This window comes from Furipterus horrens, unplaced genomic scaffold (assembly GCF_987537825.1).
Source record: "Furipterus horrens unplaced genomic scaffold, mFurHor1.1.pri manual_scaffold_5, whole genome shotgun sequence".
Taxonomy (NCBI): domain Eukaryota; kingdom Metazoa; phylum Chordata; class Mammalia; order Chiroptera; family Furipteridae; genus Furipterus; species Furipterus horrens.
Genome location: NW_028327175.1, coordinates 127307168 through 127330956, shown reverse-complemented (window position 1 = coordinate 127330956; position 23789 = coordinate 127307168). Strand labels below are relative to the sequence as shown.

The 23789-nt window shown below is 43.9% G+C and overlaps 2 protein-coding genes and 1 pseudogene across 4 annotated transcripts in view; 2 read left to right on the top strand and 1 right to left on the bottom strand.

Moving 5' to 3' along the window:
• The window catches only part of SCNN1B (sodium channel epithelial 1 subunit beta), a 69730-nt gene extending 64618 nt beyond the window's left edge, over positions 1-5112 (top strand). Inside the window, exons 15-16 of one of the 2 annotated variants that reach the window (XM_090277763.1) lie at positions 2901-2945; positions 4904-5112. In XM_090277763.1, coding sequence (XP_090133889.1) covers positions 2901-2945; positions 4904-4927 — 69 coding nt within the window. In that variant the 3' untranslated portion in view covers positions 4928-5112. Of the gene's footprint in view, positions 1-2900; positions 3024-4903 lie in introns of those variants that run through there. The other variant, XM_090277762.1, reaches the window with a different exon arrangement.
• The window catches only part of COG7 (component of oligomeric golgi complex 7), a 74056-nt gene that overhangs the window by 1769 nt on the left and 48498 nt on the right, over positions 1-23789 (bottom strand). The window contains exons 14-16 of one of the 2 annotated variants that reach the window (XM_090277753.1): positions 7213-7296; positions 3603-3717; positions 752-895 (exon numbers count right to left, since the gene is read on the bottom strand). In XM_090277753.1, the coding sequence (XP_090133879.1) occupies positions 752-895; positions 3603-3717; positions 7213-7296 (343 nt within the window). Of the gene's footprint in view, positions 1-751; positions 896-3602; positions 3718-7212; positions 7297-23789 lie in introns of those variants that run through there. The other variant, XM_090277754.1, reaches the window with a different exon arrangement.
• Positions 12897-13388, top strand: LOC150009774 (prothymosin alpha pseudogene; annotated as a pseudogene).

Here is a 23789-nt window from a genome sequence, read left to right as displayed (position 1 = left end):
CCCAAGGAGCTGATCTTTAAGTCCCCCACCACCCTCTCCCCTGAGTAGCCCAAGAGCTGCCACAGGAGAGTCAGTGGAATGATACCAAGAGTCTGGGGATGTTCCCAGCTGCCTGCTCACAGCACCCCAACCTCAGAGTACCACCTCCATGGATGAGTGCCAGCAGGAGCAGGGGGGCACATGGCTCTCTGCCTGGGTGCGCAGGTGGGTATTTTAGGATTCCAGGTGGCCTCATTACACAACTGCTTTGTGCCTCCGTTTCTTATCAGCATAATGAAGGCAAGAGCAGCGACCTCGCAGGAGAGTGTAAAGATTGCATAATGCAAAGGACGTAAGAGCCTGGCTCAGCACCTGGCATGCATGGTGCTTAGGAAGAGCTTAACTAATATTAGTTGGGGAGACTGTTACATAAATGCAGAAGGTCAGGCCGGCCAAGGCAGCATAACAAAAGTCTGCATCAGTCATTTCAACTCACCTCACTGAAACTTCCCTTACTGTTCTCGGCCTCAACAGCCTATCAGAATGCTGAGACACTTTCCAAAATACAATGTCTGGGCTTCAACCCAGACTTATTAAGTCACAACCTCTGGAGGCAGGGCCTGGAGAATCACCTGCATTTTTAACAAGCTTCAGAGCCAAATCCGAAGTTGACATTAAGAGGAGACCTGGGAGGAGGCTCCTAGAGTGGAGAGGACTGGCAGTCATTATGGACCAGAGCTGCCCCTCCTAGCACCTGTCCTGGGGGACCCACCAATGTCAGTGGCCAGCTGCTTGGTGGAGTGCAGGGTGAGCTCAGGGATCTGCAGGATCACATCACAGTAGGTCTGCATTGTGGCTCTGGCAATCGAGCCCAGCCAATTGTCAGCCATGTTATCCAGTTCGGGCAATTCATCCCCTGCGGAGGGAGAGACAGTCACCAAAAGGAACACAGAACCTGCTCAGGAAAAACCCATCAGCGATAGCTTTCATGGAGCCTTTCTGGGTGAGGTGGCCCACAGCAGGTGCTCTACACACAAACATACCAAGATGCTTGCAGTCTCTACGGGACACACAGGGAACAGAATAATTACATTTTAAGTCAACTGGTATAGACTAAGCACAATGAGGACTCAGAAAATGAGTCCTGCTGGGTCTGGCACTGCCCTGGATGCTGGAGTTGGGTGAGCCTGCCCTTCCATGCCCTGTCTGGCCAAGGAGAAAGGCCCTCAACAAAGCAACGTCAGCAGTGCAGCAAGGCACACCCGGAGACCAACAGAGGCCCACACTGGGACCAAGCACTGGTGTTTAGCTTGGACAGATGGGCTGTTGGCCAAATGCACATGAAAAACAGCATCTGAGCAGACAGCAAAAGAACTGTTTTAAATAGTGCCCTCGGTACACAGAGCACAAGCAAGATGGCTCTGTTCATGAAGCAAAAGGCACAGGGACAGTGTCACCTTCACCAGTTCAGGGCAGCAGACTGTTTAATCAGAAAAATTCTTTTTATGTTTAAAAAATTAAGGAAAAAGTCCTTCTGAGTGGCTGGAGCATGAGCATGTGGGTGCACAGGACACAAGGGAAGAGATGAAGCTGCAAACACTTATTGGGTAGACAAAGAAGGGTCCCTAATGTCAGGCCAGAGAGGGGTTTAGATTTTTACATCTAGGTTCTAGGGACCACTGAGGTTTTCAAGCAGGCAAGACTCACAAGAGCATGAGAACAAAAACCAGGAAATGGGCCCTAACCAGCATGGCTCAGTTGGTTGAGTGTCAACCCATAAAGCGAAAGGACGCCGGTAAATTCACGGTCAGAGCACATGTCTGGGTTGTGGCCAGGTCCCTGTTTGGGAGCATGAGAGGCAACCAATTGATGTTTCTCTCCCCCCTCTTCCCCCTTCCCTTCCCCTCTCTAAAAATAAATAAAATAAAATACATATATTTTAAAGGGCAGGGGGTGGGGGGAGACAGGAAATGGAAGCAAAACAGACAATGCAGGAGAGAAAGAAATGTCAAGCAGGATGTTAAAAGGCAAGGCAGATGGAATGCTGGGCTCAACAACACTTGTGCTTCTGCATCGGCCTTTGGGAATGGTCCAGCCACAATGCTTTCAGGGCAGCCTCTTCATGAGCAGCACTCCCCATAGGCTGGCTCTTGCCGAGGGCTACACGTACAGCAGCAGCTCATTGGAAAGAATGCACCGGCCTGTGAGATGACTCACTTGGAGCCTGACCATGCAGACCAGAAACCAGGCCTCCCCAGGGTCCAGCCCCACATCAGGCAGCACGTTCATCCTCAACCCAGAATCACAAGTCCAGGGCAGCAGCTGCACCTCCACAAGTCCAACCCCATTGCAGCCCACGTGTGGTAAGTGCATGAGGGAAGAGGGCAAACAGAGCAGAGAGACAGAGCTGGCCTGCACATGCAACTCTAGAACCCACCGTTCATGTGTGACCCTTCCATATACCACTTCAGGATTCCCAAAGTTCAATTTCCTCACAGGAAAAGCACTCACAAAGACTTGAAATTCCCTTCTACTTAATCACACTGTTTAGAAAAGGACATTTATCTAAGCCAAAAAGTTCCCACTGGCTGTCCACTATCTGGCTCTGAAAACTTGCATTTTTAAAATGCTGGAAATCCTCACATTACATATGCATGTTCACTGTGTGACTCTTTCCTATGTGGTTGGAAATCTTCATAATAAAATGTTAAAAGAGAGAAAAAACAAGGATATAAATATACAGACTGGTTTCTTATGGCAGTGATGTTTTTAACTGTTGTTACAATTTTACCTTATAGCTGGAGTTTTATCCCAACCCAGTGCCTCTCACACAGTAAATGATTAATAAACATTTCCTAACCGAATGAATGAGTGAATGAAAACAATTACGCGTTCATTAATCTACACAAATGTGTTTGCAGGGGACACTGAGATGTTATGTGCTTCTGCGTCTGATGCAACACATGGTAAGCACAACACCACATCTTCTTGCCGAAGAATTTGAACCTGAATTTAATCCTTGCCAATAAGAGACACATAAATGAAATATTTATGAATGAAATAGGGTGGCGTCTGGGATTTGATTTAAATACTCTAGCAGAGAACGTGATGGGAGTATATGAAACCAGAAGCCATTCTTGAAGCCGGATGATGAGTGTCTGGGGAGTCACACTATCCCCACAACGTGTGCGTGCATTCGTGTGCAGGCATGTGTGTGAAAATTTCTATGAAAAAAATGTTTTAACCTTAAAGTTTGGTGTACATATATTTTTTACATACAATAAAGAAATATATTCTTATAAAATATTTCAGACAATACAGAAATACAGAGTAAAAAGTAAGTATCCTTCACACCTTTCCTCCCACTCCCCACAGCTTTCAGACCTGTTTTCCAGGTTTCAACATGCCTATGTACATGTGGAGATACACAGGGATGGGCTTTTTCAAAACCTAAGTAATATTACATATATTATTTTGCATACCCCAATCGTTCTCAGTCACTAATTTATATTTAGCCATTTCGGTGGGACTCTTGAGGCTATTTGCGATGGCACTCAGGGTGCTCAAGTGAACATATATCACACCATAGAGCCACCACGCTCCTTCCAGCCGGTCGCCCTCACCTTGCTCAGGAGGAAATGGCAGCTTTCCTGCATGCAATGCCAGCTCTAAGGCAGAGTCCTCCTGAGTCACAAACGGCTCCAGGTTCAGGGGAAGGGACATGATATACTGTCCAATCTGAAACAGGAGAAAGCACTTCAGCCCGACACTGGTGCACACAGGTGACGACAAATGACAGACAGACACAATTGCTACACCTGGGGCAGTCCCATGTCTCAGTTTTTCAGTGTGTGCTAATACTGGTTATGGCAACACCTTTAAAAAAAACATCAGTGGTGGTTTGCATGTAGAGTACAGATTCATCCTTCTCACTGATGGCCTCAATAGTTCTGAAATGCATTCAATGGAAGGTCTACCTCAAATGAGGTAATGGACACTGAAGTACTTTGTACAACTTACAGAACTTGTGTAACTCTAAGTTATTACTGTTCACAGACAAAAAACCAGTAAGATGCTAATGTTCACAAGTACAAGGCCAAGCAAATTCTGTTTTCTGGATTTGGATCTTAGTCTCTCCCTTCTAGGTGATTTTAACCAGGTGAAGGAAGAAATTTTGTTAGGAAAAAAAGCCATTTGTCATTATAAATTAATTTGGAGGGAAAACTATATTATTTTCATAATACAAACTCTAGGAAATAAATATAAAATCTTACTTTCTAGTGGAATCACAAAAGGTAGGGTTTGAAGACCTTTGGGACAAGCCACAATTAACAGTGTATGTCACAACATGTGACTGTCATCATGAATATATTCTAGACACCTATTTCATTACAGCTCAGAACTGTTTTGTGTTTTAGGATAAGTATAAAATAATAAGGTTGATTTCCATGTTATGACAACAAAATCTGTATTTTATAGAAAAGTCTGTGAACCTGTTGTTGCTTCTTTTGGCTCTATATTCATTTCAGACATTCATCTCAACTTAAGAGTTGATACAAACTCTGAAAGCTAAAGGTCTGAGGCCTCTCAACTCGCCTCACATGTACCTAACCAGTGGCAGGTCCCCCTGAAAGTATAGCATCTGGAAGTTTACATAGACTCCAAAATCTACCCAATCCCGAGGACTACACAACTGTTACATCCTTATTCCCAAACATTTTATGTATCTAGCTATAGTAAGTCTAAACATCCTATGGTTCATCATGCTAACAAAAAAAGAAAAAGAAAAAAGATAAGTTGGTCTCCCTTGAAAGAAGTATGTAGCATCTTCCCCTTTCATTTACTTAGTACATTTTCATTCAAACCAGAAAAGTGGCCACTTACCTCACTAATAACCACTGTACATTTCTGCTTTTTCCACCAGGTGAGAGGAAGAGAAGGGTGCTGATTGCTGGGGCTGGGAATTCTCCTTTCAGGAAGCACTTAATTCCACTCAGCAAGCACTTCCTGAACACCTACTGTGAGCATAGACCCCAGGCACATTCCTGTACTTGGTATATCTTTCATTGGTAGCCACATTTTTGGCTAAATTCACAGACCCAGTTTTACTCGAAATAAAACATCATCACTCTATCTTGTATCTGTATCGTTTTTTAATTTTTCACAGCCTTTCCTCCGACCTCACCCCTTGATAACACTCAGGTGGCTCTGTGTGGGTGAGGGCATTCACCGACAAGGCAAACTGTCCTTTATGTACAAAATTTCAATAATCTGACATCTCAAACTTCAGTTCCTTGGCTTTAGATCGTGGAGCTTGCTGTGGTTTCCAGACAGATGCCACCAGTGCAGGGTTCTCACAGGAACTCTGTCCATATTTATATTTTGGAAGTCAGTGTGGAAAGGGATGCTTACATCTCACATACTCCCGGACACCCTGAGTGGCCCAGGAACAACGAGAATCTGTGTGGTCAGACAGACTTGGGTCCAATTCCTGGCTCTGCCACTGCATGACCTTGGGGAGCTTACCGGTCATCACCTCTGACAGGAGGAGCTCACACTTCAACAACCGCAGTGAAAATGAAACACACATAGTATCTGTTGTCCCCACCGAGCTGCGCTGGACAAATGGTCTCCAGTCCCACTCCCATCCTCAGAGCCCCGTGCTGACCTGTGCCACTACTGCCAGCCAGCTTGCAGAGTAGTTGCTGACATGTCACTCTGTCTAGACTGTGCACTATCTCATGTACCAATCCGCACCTAGCACTGTCCCTGCACACAGTGCGTGTGTGACAGACATTCCTTTCCTGCCCTGGGTACAACACCTTACAATGCATGAGGGTCACAGCAGGAAGGGAAGGGCCCACCAAGAAATGCATCCTAGCCTCCTTACTCCTCTACTCCTTTAAAATCAACTCAGTAACCTCTCAAGTTGCTTCCAGTGACATAATTTCCTGAATTAATTTTGACTATAGTGCATACTGTCTCAATTCTAAAAATGAGATCATTCCCACTGGTTGTACAGACCAACCCACACCTTAAATTTCATAGTGCAGGAAATTGGTCATGCCACAGAAAACAGGACAATGACTGCCACTCAGAACTTGGTGTTGTTTCCGGTGGACAGAGAGTGGAATGTGATCCTCCCCGCCGGTAGGATCACCACAAACTTCTAATCGTACAGCCATTTACTTCTAAGGTTCCTTTGTATTTATTACAACAGAGTCATAACTTATGTGGAGAAGGGAGTCCTAAGGTGAGAACATGAGTCAGAAATCACCTATCTCAAAACCACCCCTGAGAAACCAGAAATCGCCCCTGGTGTGAGGTATACACGACTGGGGTCCATCACTCCTGTGCATTATTCATTACAACACTGACGTTTCAGAGCGCTGCAGGGAGCTGACTGCAGCAAGGAAAGGAAAGGTCCTGAGTAAGAATCTGGGAGACTGTCAACTCCCAGTGCGAGTAGAGGAGGATGAAAGGACTTGGAGTGTCCTGCTCCCCAGCAGGGTTTATTCTGCTTTTTAAAAATATTAAGCTTCTAGGGGGGACAAATGGTAATAGAAAAAATACAATTAAAAAATAACAATAATAAAATAAAATAAAATATTAAGGGAGTTATTTGCTGCTGTGAATTAAATAGGAGAACCCTCAGCACAGGGCCTGGCACAAGCAGGTGCTCATTAAGTTTGCTGAGTTTGGCCCTGGCTAGTGTGGCTCAGCTGGTTGAAGCATTGTCCCATAGACCAAAGGGCTGTGGGTTCAAGCCCCAGTTGGGGTATGTATGAGAGGGCAACCAATAGATCTCTCTCCCTCTCTCTCTCTCTCTCTCTCTGTCACTCCCCTTTCCTCTCTCTCTGAAAGCAAGTGCTCAGGTGAGGATTAAACAAAAACAGTTTGCTCTGTTCAGGTGAGTTCTGAAAACTGATCCAGTCTTCCCAAGTCAGAATGTCCTACTGGACTCATACTCTGATACCTTCAGGTACCAACTGCATCTCATATTAGGGAGGTAGAGGTTGTCAGGTTCTGAAATCAGCATGCTTCCCCAGCTTATATATGGAAATTGGCTACATTTCCTTAAAGTTCTGGATGTGGATAGAGACTGTGCAAAAGCAGAGGTCTCACTGCACTGCTAGGGTAATGACTACTTTACCAAGAGGATCCAGAATCAAAACCCAAGGCGAGGCCTAAAAGGCTGTGACCACCAAGACAGAAGCACATGGTAGCTCTTACATTGCTGATGTACTCAAGAGGGGTGAGGCTGAAGGTAGGCAGGGCGTCAGTCAGGGTTTCTCCAATGCCTGCTGTGCTCCAGCTCTGGGGGAGGAAGAAGAGGAAGGGTCAATGTCACAGCACCAGGCAGCACAGGAGAGTGCCACATGAAGGGAGAGTTCCCATCGGTGTTGTCTGCTCAGAGCTGTCAGAGCAGGGCCTTCTCTTCTTTAAATTGTCACCCTGAAGCCTGACATAGAACTCACTCTCTGTGTATATTCCTGCAGATCCATGAAAGAGGGCTCCCACCTTCTCCACTGAACTATTCTGTGGGACCAAGCCCTGTTTCTCCCTCAGAACAATAAATGAAGACTTGGATTTCTCTGCTCTGAGGTTTTCTACTGGGTAGGGGCAACAGGCAAAAATTTGCTGGGTACAGGTGGCCTCACTAACTCCTGTGTCTTCAGCACTCTGCAAAAGCTAGGACATCCAAAACTCTGCCACAGAGACCCCAGGTAATTTCTAATTTTGGGAGGGAGGCTTGAGAAGCCCTTCGGGCTGTAGGAATACCGAAACCACACTCACCAATACCACTTTACTAAGTTGAAGCTACAGTTTTCATTTCTACTTGCCTTCTGGATCCATTTCTCAACCAATTCAGAACTCAGGGGGGACAGGAAAGGAAGCAGTCTCCACCCCATCCCCCAGTTGCCCCTTTGAGAGCCCCCTGTCTGGGGAGACTCTCAGCACCAACATGTCTTCTTTCATCATTTCCAGTGGGACTGTTTATGATGTCATGGCGTGAGCCTTCCCACATTCTCTACAGAAATAGGCAAATTGCCGGCACACACATAGTTACAGAGTTCAGCTTGGCACACCCTCACATGTAAATCTAGTTTCTTAATTCCAGCCTGAGTCACCCTAAAGCCAGCCTGGAAAACAAGGCCCTTTCTGGCTGGACTCCTGGAATAATTCCCGAGGTCATGCTGTAGCTGTGCCCTAATGCCCAACCTGGCTGCTGGATGCTTTAAGTAGCATTCTGGGAAGATAATGACCACATCCACTGCTGGGATCCGGCCCAGGCTAAGCCTCAGCCACCCGCCCCATGCTCTCTAGCACAGTATTGATTCTGCCTAATTTTCTTTGCTCTTAGGTTCTTTTCTTCCCCAACCCTGCCCCTACAATCTTCTAAACTCCTTATTCTTGCTTGAGAATACTCTTTTGTTTCAAAATGTCCTACTTTTCTTTAGTTAACTCTCACCCCACATGTACCATGACGCCCATGATGTGCTAGGCTTTGTAGAAAGAAGGCAAAGAAATTGCCCCCACACACACATACGTGCAGGCTTTCACTTCAGGGGGTGGTCTCAGAGGCAGATGTAATAAATGTTCAGGGAATCAAGAGCTCAGGGTGGTTAGAGAATGGGCCAGCCACAGGACACATGAGGTGTAGAGAGAAGGCTTTGAACACGAGGCTAAGACAAGGCTTTACCTTAGAGAAATAAATTGGAAAGGGGGTGGGGGTTGAAAAAGAAAACAAGATAGATAGATATGAAAAGGAACTTAAGACTGCAAAAGAAACATAAGAGACTTATCAACCAATTCCAATGTGCAGAACTAATCTGAATCCTAATTCAAACAGTTAAATTATGACACTTATAGATAATGGAACATTTGAACACTCCCTTTGGTTTCATTTATTTTCTTTTTCTAGTTAATTGATATTAAGGCATAGGAGTTCTACTTTAAGAGGTATACAAGCAGGGGATCTGGTCAAGATGGCGGCGGAGGCAGACGTGGCTCGCTCTTCACACAACCACATCAAAATTACAACTAAAATATAGAACAAGCATCAGCCAGAACCATCAAAGCTGAATGGAAGTCTGACAACTACGGAATTAAAGAAACCACATCCATTCAGACAGGCAGGAGGGGAGCAGCTGCGCAACGGGCTGGTCTCTCACCCATGTGTGGTGAATAAAAATTTGGAAAGGATAGCTCAGGAGCAAGGAGTCCCAGCCCCACACCAGACCCCCAAGTACACGGTTCCAGTACAAGGAAGACAAGTAGCATCCATTTCAGATTGCTTTACAGCTCAGGCAAGGTGGCCTGGGGCAAAACACAGGCTGACCTTGGCCTGCACCACCCAGGAAACCCCAGGGCCAGCGCACCCAATGGACAGCTACAGACCACGTCGGAGCACCACCACCCTGCCCCTGCACAGCTGACCGTCCACGGTGGTCAGTGGTCATAGCCAGTCCTTATAGCTAACTGGCCTGGGTAAATCCCTCCCATTATCTGCTAACAACAATCAAGGCTCAATTACAAGAGGAAGATGTACTCGGCCCACACAAAGAGCTCACCTCAAGTACCAGCTTGGGTGACAGGGGAGGCTGTGCCACTGGACCCTACAGGATACTTACTACATTAGACCATACTACCAAGACACGAAATCAAAGCAGCTTTACCTAAACAAACACAGGGAGGCTGCCAAATTAAGCAGGCAAAGAAATATGGCCCAAATGAAAGAACAGAACAAAACCCCAGAAAAAGAACTAAATGAAACAGAGATAGCCAACCTATCAGATGAAGAGTTCAAAACACTGGTGATCAGGATGCTCAGAGAAATGACTAAATATGGCCACAAAATAAAGGAAGATGTTAAGGTTATACAAAGTGAAATAAAGAAAATATACAGGGAACCAACAGTGATGGGAAGGAAGCTGGGGTTCAAATCAACAATTTGGAACAAAAGGAAGAAATAAACATTCACCCAGAACAGAAAAAAAAGAAACAAGAATTGAAAAAAACAAGGAGAGAATTAGGAACCTCTGGGACAACTTTAAACATACCAACATCCTAATCACAAGGGTGCCAGAGAAGAAAAAGAGCAAGAAATCGAAAACTTATTTGAAAAAATGAAAGAATTCTGGCCAACATGGAGGCGTAAATACACATGCTGCATCTCCTCACAACTAAGAAGGAATTTACAACCAATTCAAAACTAAAAGAACTCAGAAAATCCAGAAAATCAAAACTACAGGGAAGTTCAGCAAAGAAATAAAAAAGAAATAATCAGCCAGAAAGGTAGGAGGGGCAGAGGCAGGGTAGAGAGAAAGAGGAGCGAAGCAGCAGCTGTGGAGAGTCGGGGGAGTGCTTGGCAGGCAGCATGCCTAGCTGCATGACTACAGGCAGTGGTAGTTGGTGGGAGCGCGGCGGGTGGGCACAGCTAGCAGTACAGCAACTGTAGCTGTAGCGAAAAACACAGTCATACAGCTTCAATCCAAGAAACAATCTCAGTCCCAAACAGATGGATCCCAGCTTCAGACCAGACCATGTAGCTTGCAGTTCCAGCGCCAGGAAAAATAAAGCCTCATTGCTTCTGACTATGAAAGCCAGACTGGAAGAAGCTACCAGTCTCGAAAAAGGGGCAGCTGGTTTAGTACGGGAAGGGGGAGAAGTGCCTGGAAAAGCAGCGGCAACTGGTACTTTTCTCTCTCAGACCCCTCCCCCACATACAGTGCCAAAACACAGTGAAAGAGGTCGTCAGCACTAACAAATACCCAAGGCTCCACCCCCTATAGCGTTAACAGGTGCGACAGCCCTACCCAAATCACAGAGGCAAACACAGAAAGCTGTCAAGAGGAGACAGAGAAGTATGGCCCAGAAGCAGGGGCAGATCAAGGTCCCAGTGACATAACTAAGCAACAAGCAGATAGCAAGCCTAACAGATGCACAGTTTAAGGCACTGGTGATAAGATGCTCACAGACTTGACAGAAAAAGTTAAACAGGATGGGGAAAGAATGAAGTCTATCCTGGGTGAAATGAAGGAAAATCCACATGAAACAAGTGGTGAAGGAAAGGAAACCAGGGTTCAAATCAACAAATTGTACAGAAGGAAGAAATGAGAATTGAAAAAAATGAGAGGCTTGGAAACCTCTGGGATAGCTTTAAACGCGCCAACATCCAAATCATAGGATTGCCAGAAGGTGAAGAGGGAGAGCAAGAAATTGAAAAATTATGCGAAAAATAAAGAAAACTTCCCTAATTTGAGGAAGGTAATGGACATACGGGTCCAGGAAGCACAGAATCTCAAACAAACTAGACCCAGGGAGGACCACACCAAGACACATAATCAAAATGCCAAAGGTTAAAGATAAAGAGAATCTTAAAAGCGGCAAGAGAAAAGCAGAGAGTTACTTACAAAGGGGTCCCCATAAGACTATCAGCTGATTTCTCAGAAGAAACTTTGTAGGCAAGACGGAACTGGCAAGAAGTATTCGATGTGATGAAAAGCAAGGACCTACACAACCAAGATTATTCTATCCAGCAAAGCTATCCTTTAGAATGGAAGGACAGATAAAGTGCTTCCCAGACAAGGTAAAGCTAAAGGAGTTCATCATCACCAAGAAATTATTATACAAAATGGTAAAGGGATTTACTTAAGAAAAAGATCAAAACTATGAACATTATAATGACAACAAACTCACAACTATCAACAACAAAATCTAAAAGAACAAAACAAAAACGAACTAAGCAAACAAACAGGACAGGAACAGAATCATAGGTATGAGGATCATCTGGAGGGTTATCATCAGATGGGAGGCGGAAAGGAGGAATGGGGGAAAAGGTGTAGGAATTAAGAAGCATAATTGGTAGGAAAAAAATAAGACAGGGGGATGTCAAAGACAGTATAGGAAAGGGTGAAGCCAAAGAACTTACATGCATGACCCATGGACATGAACTAAAGGGGTAGGAATTGCTGGAGGGAAGGGTGGTATTGGGGGTGGGGGGGTGGGGCAAAGGAAAAAAAATGGGACAAATCTAACAGTATAATCAATACAGTATACTTTAAAATTTTTTAAATTAATAAATAAAATCAATACACATTAAAAAAAGAGATATAAGTATATGAATTAGGAAAGCTAGGAGTTGGTGATGTTGAACCAGGGTGATGAGGACATGGAGTTCATTGTCCTCTTCTTTATCTTACATATGTGTGAAAATTTCCATAATAAAAAAAGATTTTAAACAGACTATTATACTGGCCCTGGGGTGCTTGGTAAGGATTTTGAGGGGGGAGAGACAAAATTTAGAGTAATTCTTCATGAAGATTAATGCAGTAAACTCCAAGGAGGATGAGGATAGAAGGCTCAAGAAACAATTTAGAGACCATGAGAACCTGGACTAGGGCAGTGGCCATGGAAACAGATGTAAAAACAAACAATAACAGCTTGGTGATGAAATCATTGGCAGAGGGACACAGAAGAGTGGGAGGAGCAGCAACACGGGATAAAAACAAGGGCTGATTATCAGGAAAGACCAGTGTCACAGACATGAATTCAAGGGACCGACACCATGGACGGGAGGCCCTGGTAAAGGCTTCAAAGAGGAAGCTGGCAGAGCAACATCAGAATGTGATCAGGTGGAGGGGAGAGGGAAAGGGGTGCCAGAGAGGAAAGTAGTTTGGAATTAGGGCCCAAGAGAGCACACTGAATTAGGAAGGGCTTAAAAGGCAGGCCGAGAGTCCACTGGCTGCTTTGAAAAGCCATCCCTGCGTTGTTCCCATGTCTGCCTCACCACTCCCACAGCCACCTCTGTTGCAGCCTCCTCCTCAGCTGCCACGGACTCCAACAGCTTTTTCACCAGAATCCTCAAACTCTTGCTTTTCTTATAATATGCTGCATAAGTTCACCAGTGTGTCCCACCGTGTCAAACACAGCCATGGATACCAGCTCCGAGAGCACCACCAAGGACTTAAAGGAGAAGAGGGAAGCTGTGGAGGAGGCAGAGAATGGAAGAGATGCACTTGCTAATGGGAATGCTAATGACAAAAATGGGGAGCAGGAGGCTGACAATGCAGTAGATGAAGAAGGGGATGAGAAAGAGGAAGGTGATGGTAAGGAAGAGGATGGAGATGAAGATAGGAGGCTGAGGCAGCTACAGGCAAATGGGCAGCTGAAGATGATGAGGTGATGATGTTGACACCAAGAAAGAGAAGATCAATGAGGATGGCTAAACAGCAAAAAAGGAAAAAGTTAAACTTATAATAAAGGCCATCGTGACCTATTCACCCTACACTTTCTGTCTCAGAATCTAAAATGGTCACCTTCAAGAAGAGTCTCGCCCGCGTGCTGCCCACCTACCATGGGCAGTGCCACCCACAGATGACACGCGCTCTCCACCACCCAACCAAAACCACATGAATAGGGAAGGAAAAGACCCAAAACTTTCAAGGCCCTGCTTTTCTTTCTTAAAAGTACTTTAAAAAGGAAAACTTGCCTGTATCTTTTATTTACATTTTATATTTTTGTATATACAGTAGTCCCTCTCTATATCTCGGTTCACTTATCGCAGCCTAACTGTATCACAGGATTTTTAAAAATATTATATTTAATTATTTATTGTGGATTTTTCACTGTACCGCGGGATTTTGCAGTACTGTATACGTATGTTGTTAAAGTTACGTAGGTTTAAGGGTGTAGAATAAATGTAAGGTTCCTACTTCGCAGGGGGGTCTAGAACGTAATACCCACGATAAGTGAGGGAATACTGTATTATTAGGAATCAGCCAATTTTAATGATCTCAGGATGACCAAACAAGCCGTTAGAGCATTCTCTGTCTTGCTTTTGACTTTGTTCACGTGACCAGGTTCATTATAATATCAAAGGACAAAAAAAAAAAAAAAACCTTGTTAAAAAAAAAAAAAAGCAAAAACAACAAAAACAATCTTTTCCTGAGCATTCCAGTAACGTTTTGTAGATGTCCTTAGCAGTATTATAAGTTGGTTTGTATGAGAGATAGTTTAAAAGGCCAAAGATAAAAAGTTGCTTTTTTTCCCTTTTTGAGTCTATAAACTTGCTGTTTATGTATTTATTTATTTATTTGGCCTGTCAGATGTACATGTGAAACAACGTTGTCCAACAATAAACCGGAATTTTATTTTGCTGAGCTATTCTAACAAAAATAAAAATAAAAATAAATAAATAAAAAGTAGGCAGAGAAGGTAGACTTTAAAACAGCAACTGGGAAATGCTGTAGGTATTTTTCAGTGTTCTAAATTTATTTAAGACACACCGGAGACTTCCAGCCATATGGAGGCCTAGACTGACACACTCCATCTCCCTCCACAACTAAGAAGGAACACAACTACTGCAAAACCAGAAATAACCAGAAGTTCCAGAAAATAAATGGAAGTCCAACGTATGAAGTTATAAAGAAGTGGTGCTTGTCTGGATGGGTAGGAGGGGCGAAGCCAGGGCGGAGAGGTCAAGCTCTACACTGGGGGCGGCAGCAGAAGCAGCAGCATCAGCATCAACAGCGGCAAGCACAGACACCCATATTTAAGGGGAGGCAAGAAGCACTTGGGGAGTACCCCCAACTGCAGACCAGAACCGTCAGCTTGTGATTCGAACGCTAGGGAAGGCAGACCTCCATTGCCTTGGACTGTGAGGCCTGGAGGAAGTGGTGACGGAGGAGGAGGCTTCCAGTCTCTCAGAGAGAGTGAACGGCAGGAATCCCTCTTGGAGCCCCACCCCCACACAAAACGCCACAACGTGGCGAGAAGGATTGCGAGGCTGTGACGAGTGCACAGGGCTCCGCCTCCTATAGCATAGGAGGTATGACAGCCCCGCCCAGGAAGCAAAGGTAAAACACAAAACTGTCCGGATGTCACAGATCATGATAGAGATCCCAGTGACACAGCTGACCAGACAACAAATATCTAATCTAATGAAGCAGCAGATAGGAAATCTTTCTGAGGCACTGTTCAGAGCTTTGGTCATAAAAATGCTTACAGACCTACCAGCAGATCTTAAACAAGATGGGAAAGGAATGAAGGCTAGTCCTGCTGAAATGAATAAAAACACATATGAAACTAGTGGCGAGGGAAGGAAAAGCAGGGATCAAATCAACAAATCAGAACATAGGGAAGGAACAAACAGTCCAACCAGGGCAGAAAGAGGAAACAAAAAGTGAGGAAAATGAAGAAAGGCCCAGAAACCTATGAGACAGCTATAAGTGGGCCAAATTCTGAATCATAGGGTTGCCAGAAGGTAAAGAAGAAGAACTAGAAATTGAATAATTATGTGAAAAAATAATGAAGCAGAACTTCCCTAACTTGGGGAAGGAAATAAGACTTACAGGTCCAGGAAGCACAGAGTTCAAAAAAAACTGGACCCAGGGAGAACCACACCAAGACACATTATAATCAAAATGTCAAAAATTAAGAATAAAGAGAGAATCTTAAAAACAGCAAGAGAGAAGAAGAGAATTACGTACAAAGGGGTCCCAATAAGACTATCAGGAGAAGATGGAGGAGGAGTGAGGGGAGGCTGAGGTTTCAGGCTCCCGAGACCCGTCTGCAGTTTGGGCTAATTGCAGACAGAACATCTCAGTGAGCAGCTGGACACTGGCAGGAGTCGAGCCTTGGCATTGCTGGATTAGAGAAAACCATCTGGGAACAACCTGTTTGGTGAGGGTAGCGGAGGAAAAAGGGACGAGACGGGATCCCTGACTGGGGTGGCTGCCCGAGCTGTGGCTGGAAGTACAGAAAGGCTTTTTGGTGACCACAGGCTTCCCCGGAGAGGAGTTGGGAGGAGAGTGGATCTCTGCCCGCTGGCAGAAACGGGACTTGACCAAGTGGCATTGGCGCTGGAGGACAGGAGAGAGCGTACTCCCCACTCCCCAACCCTCCCCTTGGGTCGCGGGGGCGCGCATAAGGAAGGGCCCTCATTCACTGCCCCAGGTGCGCGGGGCGCACGTCCAGGAGCCCCTCGGACACACCCCAACAGACATAAGATCAGTGCCCCAACGGGCACAGGGAGGGCCCACTGGACACACAGAAGACCGTGCGCAGACAGCCCTGGTCAGCCCCAGTGGGTGCCAGGCCAGAGCACAGACCAGTTGCTCAGGCTCTGCTCAGGCCTGACCAGGCGGGTGTGGGAACAACAGGCAGCTGCGGCGTGGGAACAGCGGGCGGCGGCGACTCACAGACGCTCACTTCCACTGAGCACAAGTGTCCGGGGCCCGCCCTAAGAGGAGAGAGACCAACTCCCGGAGTATGGCTCGGCAAGATTGAGGCTAGCTCTCGGGCTGCCTGAGTTCCAATGAAGAGGAACCCCAAAAAACCCACTCCAAGGCACATCATAATTAAAATGACAACATTCCAAGACAAAGAGAGAATCCTAAAAGCAGCAAGAGAAAAACAGCAAAAAACATACAAGGGAGCTCCAATAAAGCTATCAACCGATTTCTCAACAGAAACACTACAAGCCAGAAGGGAATGGTCAAAAATATTTCAAGCAATGAAAAACAAAGACCTACAACCAAGAATACTCTACCCAGCAAGGCTCTCATTCAAAATGGAAGGTGAAATAAGGAGTTTCTCAGACAGAGGAACACTAAAAGAATACATCTCCACCAAACTGGTATTGCAAGAGATGCTAAAGGGAATGTTCTAAGTAAAAAGAAGAAAAAAAAGGAGGAGAAGAACAGAGGTACAAAGGGAAATAAACAAACACACGTCAATAATAACCTTAAATGTAAATGGATTAAATGCTCCCATTAAAAGACATAGGGTAACAGAATGAATAAGAAAACAGGACCCAAATATTTGCTGTCTACAAGAAACACACCTCAAAACAAAAGAAAGTAAAGGGATATAAAAACATCCAAGCAAATGGACCTGAAAAAAAAGCTGGGGTAGCAGTTCTCATATCAGACTAAACAGATTTCAAAGCAAGGGCAATAAAAAGAGACAAAGAAGGACATTTCATAATACTTAAAGGAACAATCCATCAAGAAAATATAATGCTGATAAACATATATGCACCCAACATAGGAGCACCCAAATACATAAAGCAAATACTAGAAGACCACAAGAAGGATATTAACAACAACACACTCATAGTAGGGAACTTCAACACTCCATTATCAACAATAGACAGATCTTCGAAGCAAAGAAACACCAAGGATATACAGGCATTGAACAACACACTAAACCACATGGACTTAACTCATATATATAGAACTTTTCACCCCAAAGAAGCAAAATATACATTCTTTTCAAATACACATGGGACATTTTCAAAGATAGACTGCATGATAGGACACAAAACAAGCCTCAACAAATTCAAGAAAATTGAAATCATATCAAGCATCTTTTCAGACCACAATGCCTTGAAACTAAAAATCAACGTCAGAGAAAAAAATCAAAGACATCCAAACTCATGGAGAATGAATAACATGCTATTAAATAATGAATGAGTTAACAACGACATCAAAGAAGAAATCAAGAAATTTCTAGAAACTAATGATAATGAACACACAATAGCCCAAAACCTATGGGACACAGCAAAGCAGTCCTAAGAGGGAAGTTCATAGCAATACAGGCATATCTGAAAAGGAAAGAAGAAGCTCCAATAAAAAATATAACCCTAAAGCTACAAGAACTAGAATGACAACAACAAACTAAGCCTCAGGCAAGAAGAAGGAAGAAAATCAAGATCAGAGCAGAACTAAATGACATAGAGACTAAACAAACAATCCAAAAGATCAACAAAACTAGGAGCTGGTTCTTCGAAAAAATAAAATCGACAAGCCTCTAGCCAGGCTCATCAAGAAAAAAAGAGAGAAGACCCAAATAAACAAAATCAGAAATGAAAGAGGAGAAATCACGACTGATACACAGAAACACAAAGGATTGTAAGAAATTACTACAAACAACTGTATGGCAAGAAATTCAACAACCTAGAAGAAATGGACAAATTTTTAGAATCATACAACCTTCCAAAACTGAATCAAGAAGAAGTGGAAAGTCTCAACAGACGAATAACAAAGAAGGAAATTGAAACAGTAATCAAAAATCTCCCTGCACACAAAAGCCCTGGACCGGATGGCTTCACAGGCGAATTTTACAAAACATTTAGGGAAGAACTAACTCCTATCCGCCTCAAATTATTACAAAAATCCAAGAAGAGGGAAAAATCCCAAACTCTTTCTATGAAGCCAGTATTACCCTAATCCCAAAACCAGGTCAAGACACAACAAAGAAAGAAAACTACAGGCCAATATCACTGATGAACATAGATGCTAAAATCCTCAATAAAATATTGGCAAACAGAATCCAGCAATACATCAAAAAGATCATACACCACAATCAAGTGGGATTCATCCCAGGGATGCAAGGACGGTTTAATATTCGCAAATCAATAAATATAATACATCATCTAAACAAAATGAAAAATCACATGATCATATCAATAGATGCAGAAAAAGCATTTGACAAAGTACAACACCCATTTATGATGAAAACACTCAGCAAAATGGGAACAGAGGGAGCATATCTTAACATAATTAAGGCTATATATGAGAAGCCTGAAGCCAACATCATACTCAATGGACAAAAACTGAAAGCATTCCCCCTGAAATCAGGAACTAGACAAGGCTGTCCACTCTCTCCACTCCTTTTCAACATAGTGTTGGAAGTCCTAGCCACAGCAATCAGACAAGACAAAGAAATAAAAGGCATCCAAATTGGGAAAGAAGAAGTAAAACTATCATTATATGCAAATGACATGATAGTATACATAGAAAACCCTATAAACTCCACTAAAAGACTACTCGATATAATAAGTGAATTTGGCAAGATAGCAGGGTACAAAATAAATATACAGAAATCTAAGGCATTTCTGTACACCAACAATAAAATATTGGAGACAGAGACAAAAAAGAAAATACCATTTACTATAGCAACAAGAAAAATAAAGAACCTAGGAGTAGACTTAACCAAAGAGATAAAAGACCTGTACTCTGAAAATTACGTAACATTGAAAAAAGAAATTAAGGAAGATACAAATAAATGGCAGCAAATACCATGTTCTTGAATGGGAAGAATCAACATCATCAAAATGGCCATACTACCCAAAGCAATTTACAGATTCAGTGCAATCCCTATTAAAATACCAATGGCATATTTCACAGACCTAGAACAAATACTCCAAAAATTCATATGAAACCAAAAAAGACCCTGAATAGCAAAAGCAATCTTGAGACAGAAGAACACAGCAGGAGGAATCACAACACCAGATATCAAACAAAACTACAAAGCCACTGATTTGAAAACAGTCCGGTACTGGCATAAGAACAGACATATAGATCAGTGGAACAGAATAGAGAGTCCAGAAATAAACCCAGGCCTCTATGGTCAACTAATATTTGATAAAGGAGGAAGGAACATAAAATGGAGTGAGAAGAGTCTTTTTAACAAATGATGCTGGGAGAACTGGACAAGGACTTGCAAAAAAATGAAACTAGACCACCAACTTACACCACACACAAGAATAAACTCAAGATGGATCAAAGACTTAAATGTAAGCCATGACACCATAAAAGTCCTAGAGGTAAACATAGGCAGGAAAATTTCAGATATCTCACATAACAATATCTTCATGGATACATCTTGTAAGGCAAGAGAAATAAAGGAAAAAATAAACAAATGGGATTACATCAAACTAAAGAGTTTCTGCTCAGCAAAAGAAAACATCAGCAAGATGAAAAGGAAACCAACCATATGGGAAAACATATTTGCCAATGATATCACAGACAGGGGACTGATCTCCAAAATACGTAAAGAGCTTATACAACTCAACATAAAGAAAACAGACAACCCAATTAAAAAATGGGCAAAGGACCTGAGCAAACACTTCTTCAAAGAGGACATACAGAAGGTCCATAGACACATGAAAAAATGCTCAATATCATTAGCCATCAGAGAGACGCAAATAAAAACCACAATGAGATACCACTTTACACCTGTCAGAATGGCCATCATCAACAAATCAACAAACAACAAGTGCTGGTGAGGATGTGGAGAGATGGGAACCCTACTGCACTGTTGGTGGGAATGCAGACTGGTGCAGCCACTATGGAAAACAGTATGGAATTACCTCAAAAAACTAAAAATGAAACTGGCTTTTGAACCAGCGATTGCACTGCTAGGATTATACCTGAAAAATCCTAAAAGCCTAATTCAAAGGAACTTATGCACCCCTATGTTCAAAGCAGCACCGTTTGCAATAGCTAAGTGCTGGAAACAGCCTAAGTGCCCATCTGTAGATGAGTGGATCAAAAAACTGTGGTACATTTACACAATGGAATGCTATGTAGCAGAGAGAAAGAAGGAACTCCTGCCCTTTGGAACAACATGGATGTAACTAGAGAATTATGCTTAGTGAAATAAGCCAGGCAAAGAAAGAAAAATACCATATGATATCACCTAATACAGGAAACTAAAGAACAACACAAACAAATGAAATAAATAGGACAAAGAGCAGAACAGCAGTCAATAGGGGGGAGGGGAGAGGGAGAGAAGGGGGATATAAGTAAGGGAAGGGTTTAGTCAAAGAACGTGTATAAAGGACTCATGGACATGGACAATGGGGAGGGATATGATTGTGGGAAAAGGGGTGGCCTGGGTGGGGAAGAGAAATGGGGGAAAAATGGAACAACTGTAATTGAAAAACCAAAAAACAAAAATAAATAAAGAAATTTAAAAAAAAAAAGACTATCAGCTGATTTCTCAAAAGAAACTCTGCAGGCAAGAAGGGACTGGCAAGAAATATTCAAAGTAATGAAAAGCAAAACCCTACAACCACGATTACTCTATCCAGTGAAACTGTCATTCAGAATAGAAGGGCAGAGAAAGTGCTTCCAGGACAAAGTAAAACTGAAGGAGTTCATCACATCCAAACCACTGTTATATGAAATGTTAAAGGCACTTGTTTAGGAGAAAGAGGATCAAAACTATGAACATTAAAATGAAAACTGTATCACAACAACAAACAACAGAAGCTAGGGCATTGAAACAAAGGCAAACTAAGTAGGCAATGAGAGTGGGGAAAGAACTATAGGTCTGGGGAACATTTTGGGAGGGGGGTCAGCAGGGAGGGGGGAGGGAGGAAAAGGAGGGAGATGATGCAGGAATTAAGAAGCATAGTAGGGGGGAGTGGAGTAGACAGGAAGATGTTGAGAAGAACTATATGCACAACCAATGGGCATGGCTTAAGGGGGGGTGCAACTGGAGGGAGGGGGGCCACTGGGTGGAGGGGAGCAGAGGGAAAAGAAACTGGGACAACTGCAACAGCATAATCAATAAAGCATATTTTTAAAATTATTTAAAATTTCCTTCAAATGGGCTTTTCTATCCATCTGTCACCAGGTAATAGAGTCAACTTCAGTAATCAATCTGGAAATGGAATAGAGTGTGAGTTTATATTCCTGTCATGTAAAAGGGTGGTACAATTGACCAGCAAACATTAAAAGGAAACATTTCATGACCAGTGCTTTGTTTTTAAATCTTAAGACCGAGTGTTTGCCTTTGCACTGTGCTTTCATGCCGGCACTGGCAGAACAGCCCCACCTTCAGAGCTGCGGCGTCCAACCCCACGTGCCATGTGTTGTGCTGAGGCCCTAATGAGAAGGCCAGAGTCAAGCAACTGAAAACCAAATGATAATAATGGGCTCAGGGAACACAGGAGTAGAGGTGAGGACAGGCTGGAGCACCACACCCGAATCCATGTAGAAGACCGGGAGAGTTAAGGTTCAGAACAGATGATCAAGATTTTGAGTTTTGACCAAATGAAAATAATAAAAGGAACCAAGTCTGGAGGTAGGGAAGGGAGAAGAGAGCTGTGAGGGCAGATGAACCAGTGTCAATATTTATCTAAAGCTCTGACTGGTGTGGCTCAGCTGGCTAGAGCGCCATCCTGTAAACTGAAAGGCTACAGGTTCCATTCCCTATCAGGGCACATGCCTAGGTTGTGGGTCTGATCCCCCAGTCAGAGCATGTACAAGAGGCCACCAATCGATGTATTTCTCCCTCTTTCTATCCCTCCTTTCCCTCTAAAATCAGTAAGCATGGGCGCACATTCTCCTGGCTGAGGGTGCGCCTGACTCTGCAGACTCGCGAATAAACGCCTCGCTTTGCTGCTCAAGACCTGTGTGTCCCAGTTTTTATTGTGAGCTTCTCTCACAATCTGGGGGCTCGTCCAGGATCCTCCACCTGTGTGCGGGAAGGGGCTCTGAGCCGAAGCGGGAAGATGCGTCCTACCCGCTTTTGGGTGGCTCGCTTGACCCAGGGCCCACCCGCCTCACAGTGTCTGGAAATGACCCTAGACTTCTTATTGGGACAGCAGTGGATCAACACAGAAGGAAACAAAAGCAAACACCGCGGCAACCAGGCAGCCTCGTGCACAGGCCAAGGGCATAAGCCTATGATCTCATTTCCTGAGTGGTTGTCTGTACATACAAGCCTCACTTAAGAAACCCGTGTGCACTGCCGCCTCCAGAGACTCAACAGTTTGGCTGAACTAAGTGGTTGGGTTGGCGAAGTATGGGTTGGTCAGTGGGCTTCACTTTAAAACTGGTCTCTCTTTCGCCTAAAATAACTTTAAGCAAAGGAGTTCCTCCCCCAAACTGCCAGCCTCTCCAGTGCAACCCTCTTCTTCTAACACTGAACCAGCCACAGTTCTTAAATCAGCAACTCTATGTGGCTGCCAGAGTTTAGGGCCTAGGAGCTAATGTATCTGGCATAGATTCAGTAGGGTGGCTAGGTCTTCACTTAGTGACAACTCCTCTTTCCCAAGAAAATCTAACTTCTCCCAGCTAGACCTCAGAAACACCTCAGAATGATCCAGTCAAGGTAAAAGTCTTTGAGGTATTAAATCTCAGACAAACCTTAGAGATAGAGACTGGGTACGGGGACGCAAATGCTTGGGTAGAATGGGTCAAATTTACCGTTAAGTCCCTGAATAAAAGCAACTGCTATGCTTGTACCACAGGAAGACCCCAGGCACAGGTCGTACCATTTCCACTAGGCTGGGACTCTGACCCCTCGGGAACGGCCTGTATGCTCGCTCTCTACCGGGATGAGAATGCATGGGGCAATGAGACTTGCAGAAGCTTGTCTCTCCTCTTCCCTCTATAAGGAGTAATGGGACTCAGTCCCTCCCTTCATACTCAGTGGGGCCCATGAATCACTCTTCTTGCCTCTCTAGGTGGGAAGCAAATTCCGGTACCCCTGTGGGAGAACTCCTAACATGCACTCATACCAGAAATGCGAGCCACCTTCACAGTGGGGCCGACGACTCTATTCCCCTCCGAATCCCCAGAGCAGATGTCTGGTGGTATTGTGGAAAATCCTACCTGACAGGTGGAGTGGAAACCTGTGCCCTGGTTCAATTGGCTATCCCATTTACCCTAGCATTTCCAAAACCAGTCCAGACTGCCCCTGCTAGGAAAAGAGGTCAATGGCGCCTGGTGGATCCTTCGATCCTCATATCTATAGTGACGCCATTGGAGCCCCCCAGAGGAGTTCCAGATGAGTTTAAAGCTAGAAATCAGATCGCAGCCGGGTTTGAGTCAGTGCTCTTCTGATGGTTGACCGTTAATAAAAATGTTGATTGGATAAATTATATTTATTATAACCAGCAGAGGTTTATCAATTATACTAGGAATGCTATAGAAGGAATTGCTCAACAACTAGATGCCACCAGTCGAGTGGCTTGGGAGAACAGGATGGCACTGGATATGATGTTG